The 14,843-nt window shown below is 44.5% G+C and overlaps 2 protein-coding genes and 1 long non-coding RNA gene across 3 annotated transcripts; 2 read left to right on the top strand and 1 right to left on the bottom strand.

Annotated features, from left to right (window-relative positions):
* The first annotated feature begins 4,710 nt into the window (after positions 1–4,710).
* On the top strand, positions 4,711–6,773 carry LOC135394355 (uncharacterized). The gene is made up of 6 exons (XM_064625062.1): positions 4,711–4,843; positions 5,027–5,185; positions 5,732–6,002; positions 6,128–6,193; positions 6,271–6,327; positions 6,407–6,773. Exons 1-6 carry the CDS (start codon positions 4,816–4,818, stop codon positions 6,771–6,773), a joined length of 948 nt encoding a protein of 315 aa, XP_064481132.1. The 5' UTR covers positions 4,711–4,815.
* A 1,352-nt stretch (positions 6,774–8,125) lies between these two features.
* On the top strand, positions 8,126–10,727 carry LOC135376196 (uncharacterized). The gene is made up of 5 exons (XM_064608801.1): positions 8,126–8,222; positions 8,544–8,715; positions 8,791–8,933; positions 10,363–10,510; positions 10,584–10,727. Exons 2-5 carry the CDS (start codon positions 8,579–8,581, stop codon positions 10,594–10,596), a joined length of 441 nt encoding a protein of 146 aa, XP_064464871.1. The 5' UTR covers positions 8,126–8,222; positions 8,544–8,578; the 3' UTR covers positions 10,597–10,727.
* Positions 10,728–12,772: 2,045 nt separating this feature from the next.
* On the bottom strand, positions 12,773–14,215 carry LOC135376192 (uncharacterized). The gene is made up of 3 exons (XR_010417572.1): positions 13,933–14,215; positions 13,790–13,853; positions 12,773–13,713 (listed from the first exon to the last, which is right to left on the bottom strand). It is a non-coding gene; the product is annotated as an uncharacterized LOC135376192 (long non-coding RNA).
* Between the last annotated feature and the right edge of the window lie 628 nt (positions 14,216–14,843).

Raw genomic sequence — 14,843 nt, 5'->3', positions numbered from 1 at the left:
TTTCCTGCTCGATGAGAATACACACTCCTTATCCCATCCTACAGTTGGCAATACGAAGTTCTGGCTTGTAGGCTTGTAACGAGAAGTGAACTACCTTCATAGGTAGCTCTCCTGTTTGATGTCAACATACACAAGGTGTATTAATTGCCGAGATAAACTTTCAAATTTGTATCCGTCGTTGCCCGCTGGCTTTCCGTGGTACAGACTTCGGATACGCAGCGATATTTCAGAATGTCAGAACAGGGCTTCGTAGCCATATCGTCTGTGAGGGAGCACTGTAGGGCCTTGTGGAGTGCTCTCGCCGCTGGCTGACGTCTACACGACTCTTCCGATACGTTCAGGGTGAGTAGCAAATCACGTTCCATCCAGGTCGCTATGACTATAGTGCCCTGGGCAGCAACTCTCCCGTGTTTGTACTGTTCGCTTGGTATCACAGGAGTGGCATCCAATGTATTCCTCCGTAGACGAAAGCGTGCTAGGCGGACACAATGCATCCTGGACAGGTCCTGGTCACACGTCACAGCAAACGTCAAGGCACACGTGACCCTAAAGATGGCCGCCACCGTGATAGGCAGCCACAACCATTTGAAATCAATGTTGTTGTTTCTGCGCGATGTTTTGTATATCTTTCGACCACAGTAATTATTTTTACCCAATAATCTCGCATTAAAACGCGCAATTTTGCACATAAGGTCTCATACTTCTGACGACTTCCAAAGATGTGATGACCGCGCGTTAAGATGTGACTTACGCCGATGAGCCGATGCGATGCACTTAAGCTATAGGTAGAAATTAAATACCATTTTGCGGAAGAAGTGCCGCATAGTTTACGCTGGCAGAATACGTTCATGCCTTGGCTTTATGGAGAAGGAAAAATGTTGGAAAGCGGCAAAACGGCTGGTGAAGAAAGTCACGTGACCTCAAAACGACGTTTTCTATGACGTGAGATCAAGGAAACGTGGTGGTTTTGCAAAAAGCACCTGCTTTAGGGTAGTTAGGAAGGTGGCGGATTTATATCTCCCCTGTGCTATTTAGCTTGTAGGATTGTATCGTGAAGTTAGTGGCTGTCCAAAAGGGACTACCTCCAGCCCCCTTTGGTAGTTCTCCTGCTTGATGACAATACACTACCGATCTTAGGGATCGGCGACTCCAATATCAATGTCAATATATTACCTGCCCACTGTTGGTAATGCAATATATTACCTGCCGGCGGTGGCGTCGGTGCAGTATCGCTTGTGGTACTGTTCCAGGAATTTTTTTTCTTAACAATTTGCGGGCACCATCCGACTGATTTCGGCGGAATCCCGTGCTGTTCAGGCACTGTCATGACCTTCCTGCATATGTCCATCCGGATTCCGAACGCTGCTCTCCTGAATCGGCCTGAATATCGCCTGAACCGAACCATTAGAACTTGCCTGATACTTGGTCGCAAAGCGGGATTTCTTTGACAATTAGCAAAATATTTAAAGTGAACGTGCAATAGATGTTACAGAAGTCATGACAGAGATCATCGGTCACATTGTCCCGCGAAGTCCCGAATAATTACTTGTAGCGTATTTACGACCGTTATCGGTGAAGTCCCGCAAAACGTCTTTTTCTCAGTTGCCTCCCAAGCAGCACAAAGGACCGGGGCGAAGCCGGTCCAGCATCGGGAAAGAATCCTACAAAGTCGGGGGCATGCCACCTGCCGATACCGGTCCTTCCTCCAGTTTGCAACACCTGGATGATTAAGGACCGACATCGGCAGCAAGTATTCGGTCCCAGCAGGTCCCCGACGGATCCCCGATAATGCTGGCAGGGGGCTCCCCCCATGCATATTGACCCCCCATGCATATTTTAGCATTAATATGCTTATTTTTAATAATTACAATAATTTCGAGTGTAAACAGTGTGTGTAGAGCCCAACATTTTATTTTCGGAGAGGAAATAGACTGACACAACACTTGTAGCACCTCAATAGACTAAACGACGAGTGGTACACACTAAGCAGTCTGCCTGCATCACCCAATGTATGCCAATTGTGTCTGAAATGAAAAACAAAAAAAGAGGGGTATACAGAAATATGCAGCCTGTCCGCATAACTACTGTCATTGGCAATGTAGCCTGAAAAGAAAAGGGTGGAAATGGTCTACCGTAATATCCAGCCTGCCTGCGTAACCACTGGCCCTTCAATGGTGTCTCAAAAGGGGGGGGGGAAACGTACCCAGTAAGAGGTGGTCTCTGAAAGGAAACAAAAAAGGTATACAGTAGTAGGCAGTCTGCCTAACCACTTGCACTTCGGTAGTGGCCCAGAAAGAAATGAACGGCTTGTAGCATTAATATTAGACGTAACGGTAAAATTGCTGCATGGGGGGAAATGGTATACAGTAATATGCAGCCTGCCTGTGTAAGCACTAGCACGTCAACGGTGTCTCAAAAGAAAGAAAAAGCATACAGCAAGAGGCGGTCTGCCTGCACAAGTGGTGGTGTCTCAAAGAAAACGAAGTTATGCAGTAATAGGCAGTCTGCCTATCTGCTCACGCTTCAGTACCCCAGACACAAAAATGAATGGCATGTAACATTAGACGTAACGGAACAATTGCTGCACGTCAGCACAAAATAGTCTGTGCACGGTATGTGGAATGAGCTTTATCAAAAATGGTAAAATGCATAGTGTAGGGATTACGAAACTCAAGAGTTACCAAGAGAAAATTTAAATTATGAAAAAATGACAAAGCCAACGACTGGGAGAAATGCAAGTCCAGGAAAGAGAAAATAGTTCACATCCAGCGCCTTTGGTGCAAATGACTAGCAATTACTACAACGAGAACTGTAAAAAATGACAGCTGACCGGGACTAGAGCTGACAGTCAATGGTGTGCACATATCCAGCGTTCCTTCACAAAAACGTCAATAAGCAAAAAAAAAAAAAACATGGTCAAGGAGAAGCATCCCTATTGAAAAAAAAAGCGACATCAGGTCTGATGTGATTTGGGACACTGTCTTGATGCTAACACAGAGCTGCTCTGATGCTGATGTTAACACCAGCTGATGTTAGCATCAAGACAGTGTCCCAAATCACATCAGATCTGATGTTATCACAGCTGCTCTGATGATGATGTTAACATCAGAGCTGCCCTGGCTGATGCTCACATCAGAGCTGTCTTGATGCTGATGTTGACATGAGAGCTGCATTGATGCTGGTTATGGCAATCTTGAAAATGCTGCAGTCTTGGTTCACTGAAATGTTCTGCAAAGAAAGCCCCTCATGCCTGCGGTATATGAGTACCGACAAGAACCCTCACGAAACAGGAGATAGCAGCAACAAATCACTTCACCACAACAATTCACCACTCCGGAGTACGTACCTTTTAAAGGGACGGTCGCATCCGGGAGCGTGGGCATGAAACTGTTACCATGATGTTCCGCGTCCTCCGACAACCTACTTGGCGATTTTTCTCTCGCGAGAATTGTTTAGTTATTTCACAATCATATTTTGAAGTTCGCGCGCCTCGACGGCGGCGAGCGTCGCAGCAACAGCGACATCGTTGTGACGTGGTTCGGACCATGACGCGACGGACGAATCAGAGTGTAGTCGGTTCCCGAGCTTCTCCGTCGGAGGTTGTATCTGAGACCGTCTGCTTCGACTTCGTGATAAACGTCCATATTTCAAGTGTTTCGCTGTGATACTTTCTCCCAAAGGAGATTGTATCATGTCAACGAGTACGGGAACGCGTTGTTATGTTCCTGGCTGCATGAATTCGTCTGCGGCCAACCCGGAACTAACGTTTCACCGACCGAGAGACAATGACACAAAACGAAAATGGGAGGCGGCCATCGCCAGCAGATATCCTGCTATGGAGAAAGAACGTCGTGTTCCGCACATATGTTCTTCACATTTCTCTGACGAAGCTTATCTGGAGACAGACATCATGCAGGTTCGCCTCGGGTTCGCTCCAAAACGAAAGCGGCTAAAACCTGACGCTATGCCTACGTTGTTCCCGGAACAAGTGGAAAGCCTTGACATGCCCAGTGACGAGGTAAGCTTTTAGTTCAGTCCGAGAGCTGTATAGTGTAATATAGATAGCAGTATAGTGTGCAGTTAGGCAGTCGTGATTTCCAAACAGAATTATCCAACAACCAATATTATTTATTGGCTGGCAAAAGTGCACATTGCGGGACATCGACGGCACAACCATAACGAGACTGAAGATGCGGTTATTATCCCCTCACATGGCGCGTGTAAAGTGTCTGCTTCGAGTGCTTTCATATGTATCTATTTCTCTTTTTTAAACACTGTATTTCTATTACAGATTCAGTCAGGCAGCATGATGGAGTCTGCTTCATTTGGTATGTCAACAACAATATATCTTCTCTTATAGCATTGGTAGTGCGCGTGTTGTCTGTCAGTAGTAGTCTGTCTAGCAGTAATATATAGGGATAGTACCTTTAGTAATATGTATGGAGATTTCCTTCATTAATAAAGGAAGATATCTCATGGCTCTGCACCATATTTAAACTCAGCCTGCTGGTATCATATTCTTGCATTATAGAAGCAGAAGAGCCATCTACAAGTGGCACCGCATGTCCTGTCTCACAGCAGATGGCACCAATAATATTACTTGATGATGGTATGTACCTACATAAAATGCAGTACATCTCTAGTGCAGTGTCTTACAGGCCTTTTCTGTTGTACCTTTCTATGTGTACCCCTTCTACTGGGGGTCTTTACCTAGTTGTTTTCATTTTGATAGAGTTGATATCATATGCTTGCATTATAGAACCAGGAGGAGTGCCATCTACGAGTGGTACCAGTGCATGTTCTCTTTCACAGCACATGGCACCAACGACATTACCAGAAGGTGGTATGTACACAACACGTTTATCTACCTTGTTTTATGTTTTTCGGGTTAATTATGAAGAGGCACTTTACGTTCCCTTTGAAAATCATACTTTAGGTACATATATACTTTCTCTGATGCAGTGTGAAGATATCAGTAGGCATTATGTATTTAATATGAAATCTTATGTTCTTTTGGTTTTTCAAGTACTCATCCTGGATGGACTACCCCTCAACCCTTTGATTCCATACCAGACAGTCAGCCAATATGGCTTCCTGTACACCTTGGTGCCATATGTGCCTCACATTGAAAGTAGAAAAATGGGGCACAAGAACACTCAGACTGCTGTTCCAACTGCCACACTTGGTAATAACGTCTGACGATGTGTCTTTTTTTGTACTTCACATAACACAGAGGAGAAACATTTCCCATGTTAATTAGAGGCAGTTACTGACCTATGGCAAAGCAGAGTGCTGCAAATACTGTCTTACATGACTGACATTCTCCACAATTTAACATTGTTGGCAGATGTTTTTGGTACACAAAATTTGTTGATAGTTCAGAAGGAAGCTATAATGCTGTGCAGGGTCACTGCTGCATCCTTACCATACATGTCAGCCAAACAAGGTTATGGAGGCAGTCACAACTTGAACAACTGTACAACTCACCATATCGCTCGTGTTGCTTGTTGGCATTGCCTGCACACACATGGCATGATATGAAAATGTTACTGAAGCTACTAAGGTACTTTATGTGCATGCAGTTGTACTCCATAGCTGTGAGATTCATTATCACAATACATGGTTTTTGGAACACCCATTAAGGTTACACAAAACTGACAAAGTAAGAGAAAAGCATGATTTCAGCACTTTCTTTCAAAATGTCTTAGTTTCTTTGCGTGTCTACATGCAGGAACTCAAACCCGAATCCTTATGCCAAGCAGGGCAAGTCAAACGAACTTGACCCTTCCACCTGGCAGTAGCCTCTCCTTCACGTCATCTGAAATGACGGAATGCCCAGAAGACAGCGTGGGTGAAAGTGCAGTGCTTTCCACAGCAGAGGTTTTTTTGCATGATGTGGGCACCTCACAACTCTTTGATGCCTCACTTGAAATGTCTCATGACAAGGACCGGAGCTCCACTCCAGTACCTGAGCAGTTGGATACGACAGTTGGATCCTCCAGGTAATGTGAGCTATATGAGCATATCATTTACTAAATTGCTATTACTGAGACTTTGGTAACTGCATTACATGTCAGTGCCCATGGAAAGTGTAAATGGAATAAACTCTTTTCTTTGGTGAACACAGCCAACCTGACCCTATGGATGCGACGTTTCACCTGTCCACAGCAACGGAGAGCTCGGATACTGAAGAGTAAGCATAAGAGTCATTAAGTGGATAAGTAACTATAACAAAAGCTCCTCTTCTTCTCTCCCTCTCTTTTGTTTTAGTGATGAATACGAGAAGCAGCAGCAGCCTGGGCACTCAAAATCTCGCAGTCGTCAAATGTAAGTGAACGATTCAGTACAGTATAATTACATGACGCTATACATTTGTAGAGCAATTAAATATCCTCCTGCTTTTCAGAGTAAATCCGGAGGAGCGGTTCTTCCTAGTCGCTGAGTCCAGCCTGCAAGAACTGTTGTGTGTCTGCCCCTTCTGCATGAGTGATGAAGCTCGTGTTGACACTACAACAAGGGGAACATCTGTAAAGTCTACAACTGTTTGCAGCTGTGGCAAACAGCGTACTTGGCACAGCCAACCATGGGTGAAGGACAGGCCACTTGGCAACATCCTGCTATGTTCTGCCATTCTGTTTTCCGGGGTCAACATCAGAAAAGCATTTCGAATGCTTGATATGATGAAGGTGGCCACCCTAACGAAGTCGCAGTACTTCAGGACGCAGAAGCAGCACCTTTTCCCTGCTGTGAATGACGTGAGTGTAGTGACGTAACGTGGAAAAATAAACACTGCGAGTGCCTATGACCCAATTAGTCCTCAGTTCACCTAACTTTGATGCACGCTCATATTGCCTTAAAAGTCACTAATGTATGTCTCTTGCAAACTGTTTCAAGGTCTACATGAGTAAGCAGGCTGATATCCTGGACCAGCTTCGTCCGGTGCCCCTGGTCCTTGCCGGAGACGGCAGGTGTGACTCACCTGGCCACACAGCACTCTATGGTACATACACTCTTCTGGAGACAGCTGTCAACCGCATTATCCACTTCGAATTGGTGAAGGTACTTCAGATCTATCTGTCTATGACCAACAGAGCAGCTTTTCATAGTTGTAGGCTCAGTAACAAAAGTGTAGACAGAAGAGTATTTTGGGAGAGGTATAGGGAGTTTACATAAGAGAGTAGGATTTTCCACAATTTCTCTCTCGCAACTGCACTACCAAATGTACCATTTGGGGCTGAACCAATAATCCCCCTCTGGCTATACGCTAATGCTTGGTAGAATTGGATAACTCATGACATCGTCACCAGAAACATAGATAGGGTGATCATCCTATATTTACTTGCTTTTATGTATCAGACATTTTAACACAACAGCTATGAAATTTGTGAAGATGCTGTTTTTGTGTGCGGTCATACAGCCAGGGCATTCTATGTGAGATGTTGATTAGCGGGCAAATAATTTCATAATTGAGGTTCATTGATTAAGCATGGCTTCTCGGGCAAAGCCCAGATACTGTTTGTGCATAGTGGGGGGTATATATAAGTTTAATAAACAGGAGGTGGCGTCCACGCAAGGAGAGGTCAGCCTGACCTATGTCGGCTTGCTACGCCCTGGTGGAGCAAAAAAAAAAGCATAGTGCTTACCTATAGTCATTCCATTTTTTATATAGCAAAAAATACCTATATGTTGTATATCCTTAATATGTTATTCCTAATGTTTTCTCTGACATAGTCAACCGAGGTCTCCAGCAGCAATGCCATGGAAGCGTACGGCCTTCAGAAATGCCTAGCATTCCTCGAGGTCCAAGACATGGTTGTGGACAGTTTAGTCACTGACCGCCATTCTGGGATCAAGGCCATGCTGAGGGAGTCCTGCCCACATATTAAACACCGATTTGATGTGTGGCACGTCGTGAAGGGTGAGCATAGTGACTGGTAAGAATAGTTTGATATTTCAGGCACGGTGTCTCCCAACAGGCATCAAGAAGAAGCTCATAGCCCTGAGCCGCTCCACAAAGCATAATGTTGTGAAACTGTGGATTGAGAGCCTGACCAGGCATGCCTATTGGTGTCCGAAAACGAGTGGGGATGATGGGGAACTGTGCATCGCAAAGTGGGTGTCGGCACTTAACCATATTGTCGACATCCATGAGCATGACGACCCCCTGTACCCAGTTTGCTACCATGGTCCGCTTTCGGAACCACGACAGTGGCTCAAAGAAGGTATGCACTGAAAAAACTGACATAGTGGAGCATGTAATTTAGTTGCAGCTTGTAAAGTGTTACACACTCCACACTCACTTATGTGACATCCATTATTTTCTGGTGGTCTGGATAGTGACAGACCTTTAAATATTGAACTCAGGGGTATTTTAAGCTGAAACCCGTCCCCATATTCAATGTTTGCGAAGTGGGGAATCTAAATAAGTTAACTCTAGATAAATGTGAGTCAACCATATTTACATCAGTGTAGTTATTGTTCCTAATCTAGGGTATCACTATACAATAACATGCATACATGCATCTGACAACATGCCATTGTAGATACAGAGACCTACAGACGAGTGAGGGATATCCTGATGGCACCTATGCTCCTGAGGGACATCCCAATGCTCTCCTCGCACGGGCAAACTTACGGACTAGAGGCTTTCCACAGTGTCCTCATCCATTTCCTGCCAAAGTCCTATTCATTTTCGGACGAGGGGATGGTCGCCAGGTATGATACATAATCTGCAGTTTTCAAGGCTTAGGAAGACTCAAATGTCTTATGAGAATGAGGACGGGTTCGTAGGACACAGCTGGCTATCCTCCACTACAATGAAAATGCGGACCGCGCGCAGTTGGAGAGGGAAGGTACGAAACAGTACCGCTTGAAGCCATCCAAGCTCAAGAAAACGTGGGTACCCGTACCTCTAAAGGAAGATGCTACGTATGGTATGTTCTTGTATCTTCTAAGATGTGAGCATCATGCATGTGCTAAGTACTGCAACTCAACACAATCTATCATGCCTGGTAGACTCTTGTTGATTCAAACTCCAGGGGATTCAACAGTCTCTCATGACCATAGAAATTTGTTTGAATTATCAGAAATGCCTCAAAATGTGGGCTTCAAGAGAGATTTATGTTATGGAGCCATATATGTCTTGTGCTGGGGGGGGGGGGGGGGGGGGAGGTTGCCGACAATTGTCTACAACTGATGGTCATGACTGCTGTAGCTCACATCATGCAATCCGACTGCCACTACATTTGACTGGTCTCACAGCTAACTATATGATACAGGTTTCTACCTTTCTTGATAGCACGCACCCAGAAAATAGCAGACCAGGACCTTCTGTAGCCCTTTTAGGTATAGAATGTGTGCTCCATGAGCATGTGAACAGCTTGTCAGCACATTTTATTTTGTGTTAGGGAAATTCTACTAGTGGGTGAAGAGTTGGAATTACGGGACGGTAAAGCCTAGGTCATATAGCTCTTCAGTAGATGGAAAACAGAGCAGACCAAACAAAAATTTCAGATTAATTTGAATTAACTAAAAGTTTAAATTATCAGGGTTTGAAACAATGGCTGTATCATACGTACAACAGACAAAAAAGTTGATACGTACAATACTTATCATGACCAACTGAACTTTGATCATGTGACCACTGTGGAGTTTACAATCAGGATGTTACTCAGTTCTTGCAAACAAGCCATCAGTGCTAGATTTATGCTGTTTTGTCATTTGTCTTGTACAGGCAGGTTGATTTCCTATCTAAGACGAACTATGCAGGTACTTGATGACCATAGGAAGCTTTCAGGAAAAAAATTTGGATGCAAGAACGTTGAATGGGAAACAATCCTGCTTGAATTCAGACTTGTGCCTGTTGCTTGTAAAAAGTAACTGATCACCATTATTAATTGCTGAACTTTAAATGAAACTGAATAGCAAGAGGAAAGGTAACTTTACTCCAGTCGTTACTGTGAATTCACCCAAATTATATCTTCCTTTGAAAAAAAGGGGGTCAAACGGCAGAACATTTGCAATAACATGTAAAAAAACGAGACGGTCAGGTAGACAATCCTTCATACACCTCATCACAGTCTCTGTGGGAAAAGTAATACACCGCTGGGTAATGGATCACTAATTCATTACAAGTCATGCAATCACTTCAGGGCATTATGAAGAAGCCTGGTTCAAAGCTAATCTGTCTGTTACAAATCTTGAAGATTGTCTACTGTTCTGCTATCTCACCTTTGACCAAAAGCCACTGAACGATCTCATTAACAAAATTTCGGTCATTAGGTAGCATTCGGTCATCTAGTTGCTGCTGTCAAAGTGCTACGCAGTTTTGTGGCCATTTCACACTTTCTCCTTTTCTTTTAGACTATACATCAATCCTCACTGGCGAGGTGTTGTCTCGCATAGAAAAACACCTAAAGGAGCCTGTTTCTGTGGAAATTGGACCACCACGTGCAGCAACATATGGTGAAAGACCAGCTTTGGCACAAGCTGTGGAAAAGCACCAGGCCAGGTATGTGAGCTGTTTGCCACCTGCTTACTATGACCACTAGTCGTTCAATTACACTTTGCACTTTTCTTCCTAGGTTCCAGAAGTGAGGGTTGTGACCACCTCACACGCTGACACTTCAGACCCCTCAGAAACCGTGACAAAGAAGAAGAACAAAAAAAAAGGCCCTTTTCAGGGCCACCCAATGCTTTACACAGAGACAAGCGTTGCTTTTTGATAAACCCATTCTGCATGCTAATATATGAAACCAACTAAAGTATTGTGGCACTACCTATGGACTGTTTAGAAGTAAAGGTGTTGAAAAAATAGCAGTATCGAACTAATTTAAATCTGTTTTTATTTTTTATTTTTTTTTCAGAAGAAGTCTTGGAGAACCTGCAACAATGCTGAAGTCATGAGAGCTCTGGAACATTCACCAACAGTGGTGGCACCCAACAGGAGGTCTCAGCTACGCCGCTTTCCTGGCTTGTATTTTATGTACTAAGTACATTCCCTAACCTAGGGAGTGAGATTCGTTCATTTCACTCTGCATGGCAAAATGAGTGTCTTTCAACAGCTTTGTGCGGTATTGGGGAAGGATTGCTAGAGGGGATGTAGTAAGATGTGGTTGTATCCCGAGTGCCCTTCCTTGATCTTTTACACCCGGTGATAACACAATAGCCAACAGAATTGGGCATAAAATATTGCTACAGTGTTCTATCTTTGCCACCAAATAATCCCAACACGTATCTACAGATTCCGACAAAAGTTCCAACAGAACACAGGGTTGGCATGTATCTCTTCTTAGGAGTGCCACCTTAGCCGCAAAATTCATCCGTAGCTGACACTCTGACAGGTGGGCACCTTGTTAGCCTAGACACATATTTGTAATTGCATCCACACCAGTTCGCTGATACGGTGTCACTCCTGTGAGGAAGTTACGTCAACCCTGTGTTCTGTAAGCTTTTGAAGGAATCTGTACATACTTATATGAGGTGGCATAACTGTGCCAGCTATTTTGCCTTCCTACTGTGCACACTGACATGTGGGAAGCATCACAGTGGTCTTGAAGGTAGTTCTGTTCATAGCTGTCGAAGAAGGGTCATATGCATGAAAGAGGTAAGGTAATGATAGGAATAAGACTCATAATGTACCATGTTCACTTTTTCCCCCCAAGTTTTATCCAGGGCACATCAGCACTGTATTATGTCAAGCCTACAATTTCATAAAAACCTTTTAGGTACACAGGCATAATAACTGTTGTGTAATATGAATTATTTTTCATTCCAATACATGGTTTGTGTGAATTGTCTATCTGTAATAAATGAAATTCTAGAACCAGTCCATGATTCATTGTAATCAAATAATTGCATGGTACTATAAAAGGTAATAAAAACTGCACCAAAAACACCACATCTGGCTGTTCTTACCCACGCACTCGAACAACAGAGGAGTGTCAAGTCAGCTGATATTTGCAACTGTGAACCAACGTAAGATTTGTTGATTGAAGTTTGTCTACTTTTTGGTTATGCTGTGATAGTGTTTTTTCAAAAGCATCACTTCAGATTCTTTCCTTCTGAACCTTCACAGTCACTGAGTTTACTGCAAAGCCAACACAGTTTCCATGTACAGAACATGACAATTGTGGAAAATTCTTTCGAATAGGGTTTCAAAAATTACATGCAGCTCCAAGAACAAAAAACCAATATCATATCAGTCACACTTTGCGCTGCAGACATGGCAGAAGCTTACCTGAAACTTACTGATGTTAATATAACAATATCCATAATATGACTGTGACTGTATAGTGTCCTCTGATTAGGTGTAAAGCACACACTGGAATTTGGAGACTGTTTCTGGGGCCCAGCTTTCAATGACTAATATGCTGTAAGTAGCAGGCATCTGTTTTGGAACAGACAAAGAGTGAGAGAAAATTATACTGCATGTACATTACTACCATACACGGCATATATAGCGTGTACACGGTGTAGCTCTGATCACGAACTAAGTCTGTTGTTAGAACAAGAAAGCTCTTCAAAACTACACCTGTGCACGTGAAATTATTACGTGCTTAGTCCACCCCCTTTTATCCGGACTTGATACGGATCCCCCTTGTCGGGGCATTTCCGTCGGGAACTGTGGTCCGCACAAACGGGGTTAGGCTGTACTTCGGAGGATATAGCTTAAAAGTTTGTGCACCACTGAATCTGTTGTCCCTTGAATACAGAAGCCGCATCCGGTGATCGTATCGGCAACACGAGCCGTGTAGACTACGAGTAGCTCTCTCTGAACGCAAAGCTCGTTGAAGTGTGGGTACCTGGCGTTTTCACACAGAGCAGATATCTGGCTCACAGAACTACAGCAAAGGTGTCCATCCATGCTTCTCCGGTATTACAGCAGTCGCAGAAGTACCTGTCATTGCCAAGTGGACCTGTGAAGCCGGTGTGTGGAAAGGTTCGCCGTACGCCTGCGATCCGGTAATGAAACGTACCTGAAACTGCATGTCGTCGTGCAGGTCACGTCCAATATCTCACCTCTGTCACGAGCAGGATGAAGTGATAGCGGGCCTGTCGAATACGGGTCATCGTCTACAACCACTTCATCGACGGTGTCTTCTTCAAAATCGCTTGGCAGCGACGCGACATCCCTTTCTGATTCCGACATGATAGCAGACAATTGGAGATTGCGCCTTGCAGACGCCCGCCTGCCAGCTGTGCCGGGAGGCGCGCCCTCATTGGCGCAGTCTGATCATGTGACTCCTTTGGTCCGGATGACGTTTTCGTGGCTCTCCGGAGAGGGAATCCCGGAATACTTTCAATACGCGTCGTCTGCTCTTGTCATGAGTTACATCAAACTGCACAGGAACAACGCCACCAATTCGCGTCGGGTTTGCGGCGCTATTATCAGTGATAAAAAGGGAGTGAAACAGCACTATAGTTTCGGAACCGACCGAGCCGGATGCGACCGTCCCTTTAACGCATATCCATTTATCATCAACATACCTGAGCGTTGAACTCACGGGGGCACAAAAATTGGTAATGATCGAACGGTGAACAACAACGCAAAAGAGCACACCTAGGTCCTCATTTCCGGTCCAACTTGTCCTTCTTCCGAATTTCCGAAAAAGCACTTCTAAGCGTTGTTATGTCGAGCAAGAGTCCCCACCGCATTTGAACACGGTGCTTGAGTTTCTCTTGCTGGAGGCCGCTGCGTCATACACGCTGAACCTGCATGAAATGTCGTTCCAGAAAATACGATGGCAGGACACCTATATGTAGAGCAGTGTAGAGACATATGACATACCGTCTGCACAAAGCATACAGTAGACTTCACTTGGCGTTCTATCTCCCTGTCGTTGTGCAGATCCCTGCAAATAGAGTAAAACGGACAATGAGAATGCATGGCGCAGTCGAACATATTACTTCACAGTTATATTAATTACACACCTGAAACGGCAAGAATCCTGAAGGCGAAGAACGATTTGGCTTCACATGCAAGGCAGCGTCTTCACTCTTTGACATGTCAAACGAGACCGACTGGTCTGCTCGCGGTTAGAAGAAACGCTTCCACTTACAGACAGTTGCAATATCAGACGGGTTGCAAGAACGACAGCATCAGGTGAGAACAACAATACAAAGCCTCTTAAACGCTTTAGACTTGCTGGAACGCTCGCAATTACGCGAACTACACGCGGCGACGAGAAACGACCGTTACAGCAGCCAAAGCGAACCCAACAAGATCAGCGCATGCGCGACAGGCAGCGCTGGCTGGTGGCATGAAGGCAAAGCGACGACGCGCGAGCGCGGGCGAGTGAGCCTGTGTTGAAATGGGCATGGAGCCAACATCTCCGCGCAATAGCTTGGCGGACGAAATATGACGACGGGTAGAATCGTACTACCTCTTGAGATTGTGGCCGTTCCAGGATCTTTCGAGAAATGCTGCTGTTTTCATAAGAATCACTGAATGTTGTGTTTGAAGCAAAATTGCAACATGAGATTGGCCAAAGCTAAGGTATTAGTTAGTTATGAGTGTGAACAGATCGGCAGTGCAATCTGACAGTGAGAGATCGATAGAATCAAAAACAACAACAACAAAACACTCACTGTTTGGCCCACCCTTTCTCTAGTGTTCTTTCTTTCATTCTTTCTTCTTTTTTTTTGTTATAATGAAGGAAAGCAAGGTTAAATGCTACATTTTTCTTGACTGTGTGCGATGGTGTACATCACAGGTTCCTCATGTGCCATGAATCTACTTAAAAGCTGCTGATGGTGTCAGGGCATCACACTTATAACAGTGACCAGAATGCGGCAGGAGTACTTTTGAGGCACTCTGGCCACGTTGACCACAAAACGGCGTT

Source organism: Ornithodoros turicata, chromosome 1 (assembly GCF_037126465.1).
Source record: "Ornithodoros turicata isolate Travis chromosome 1, ASM3712646v1, whole genome shotgun sequence".
NCBI lineage: Eukaryota > Metazoa > Arthropoda > Arachnida > Ixodida > Argasidae > Ornithodoros > Ornithodoros turicata.
This window is presented reverse-complemented; position numbering and strand designations above follow the sequence as displayed.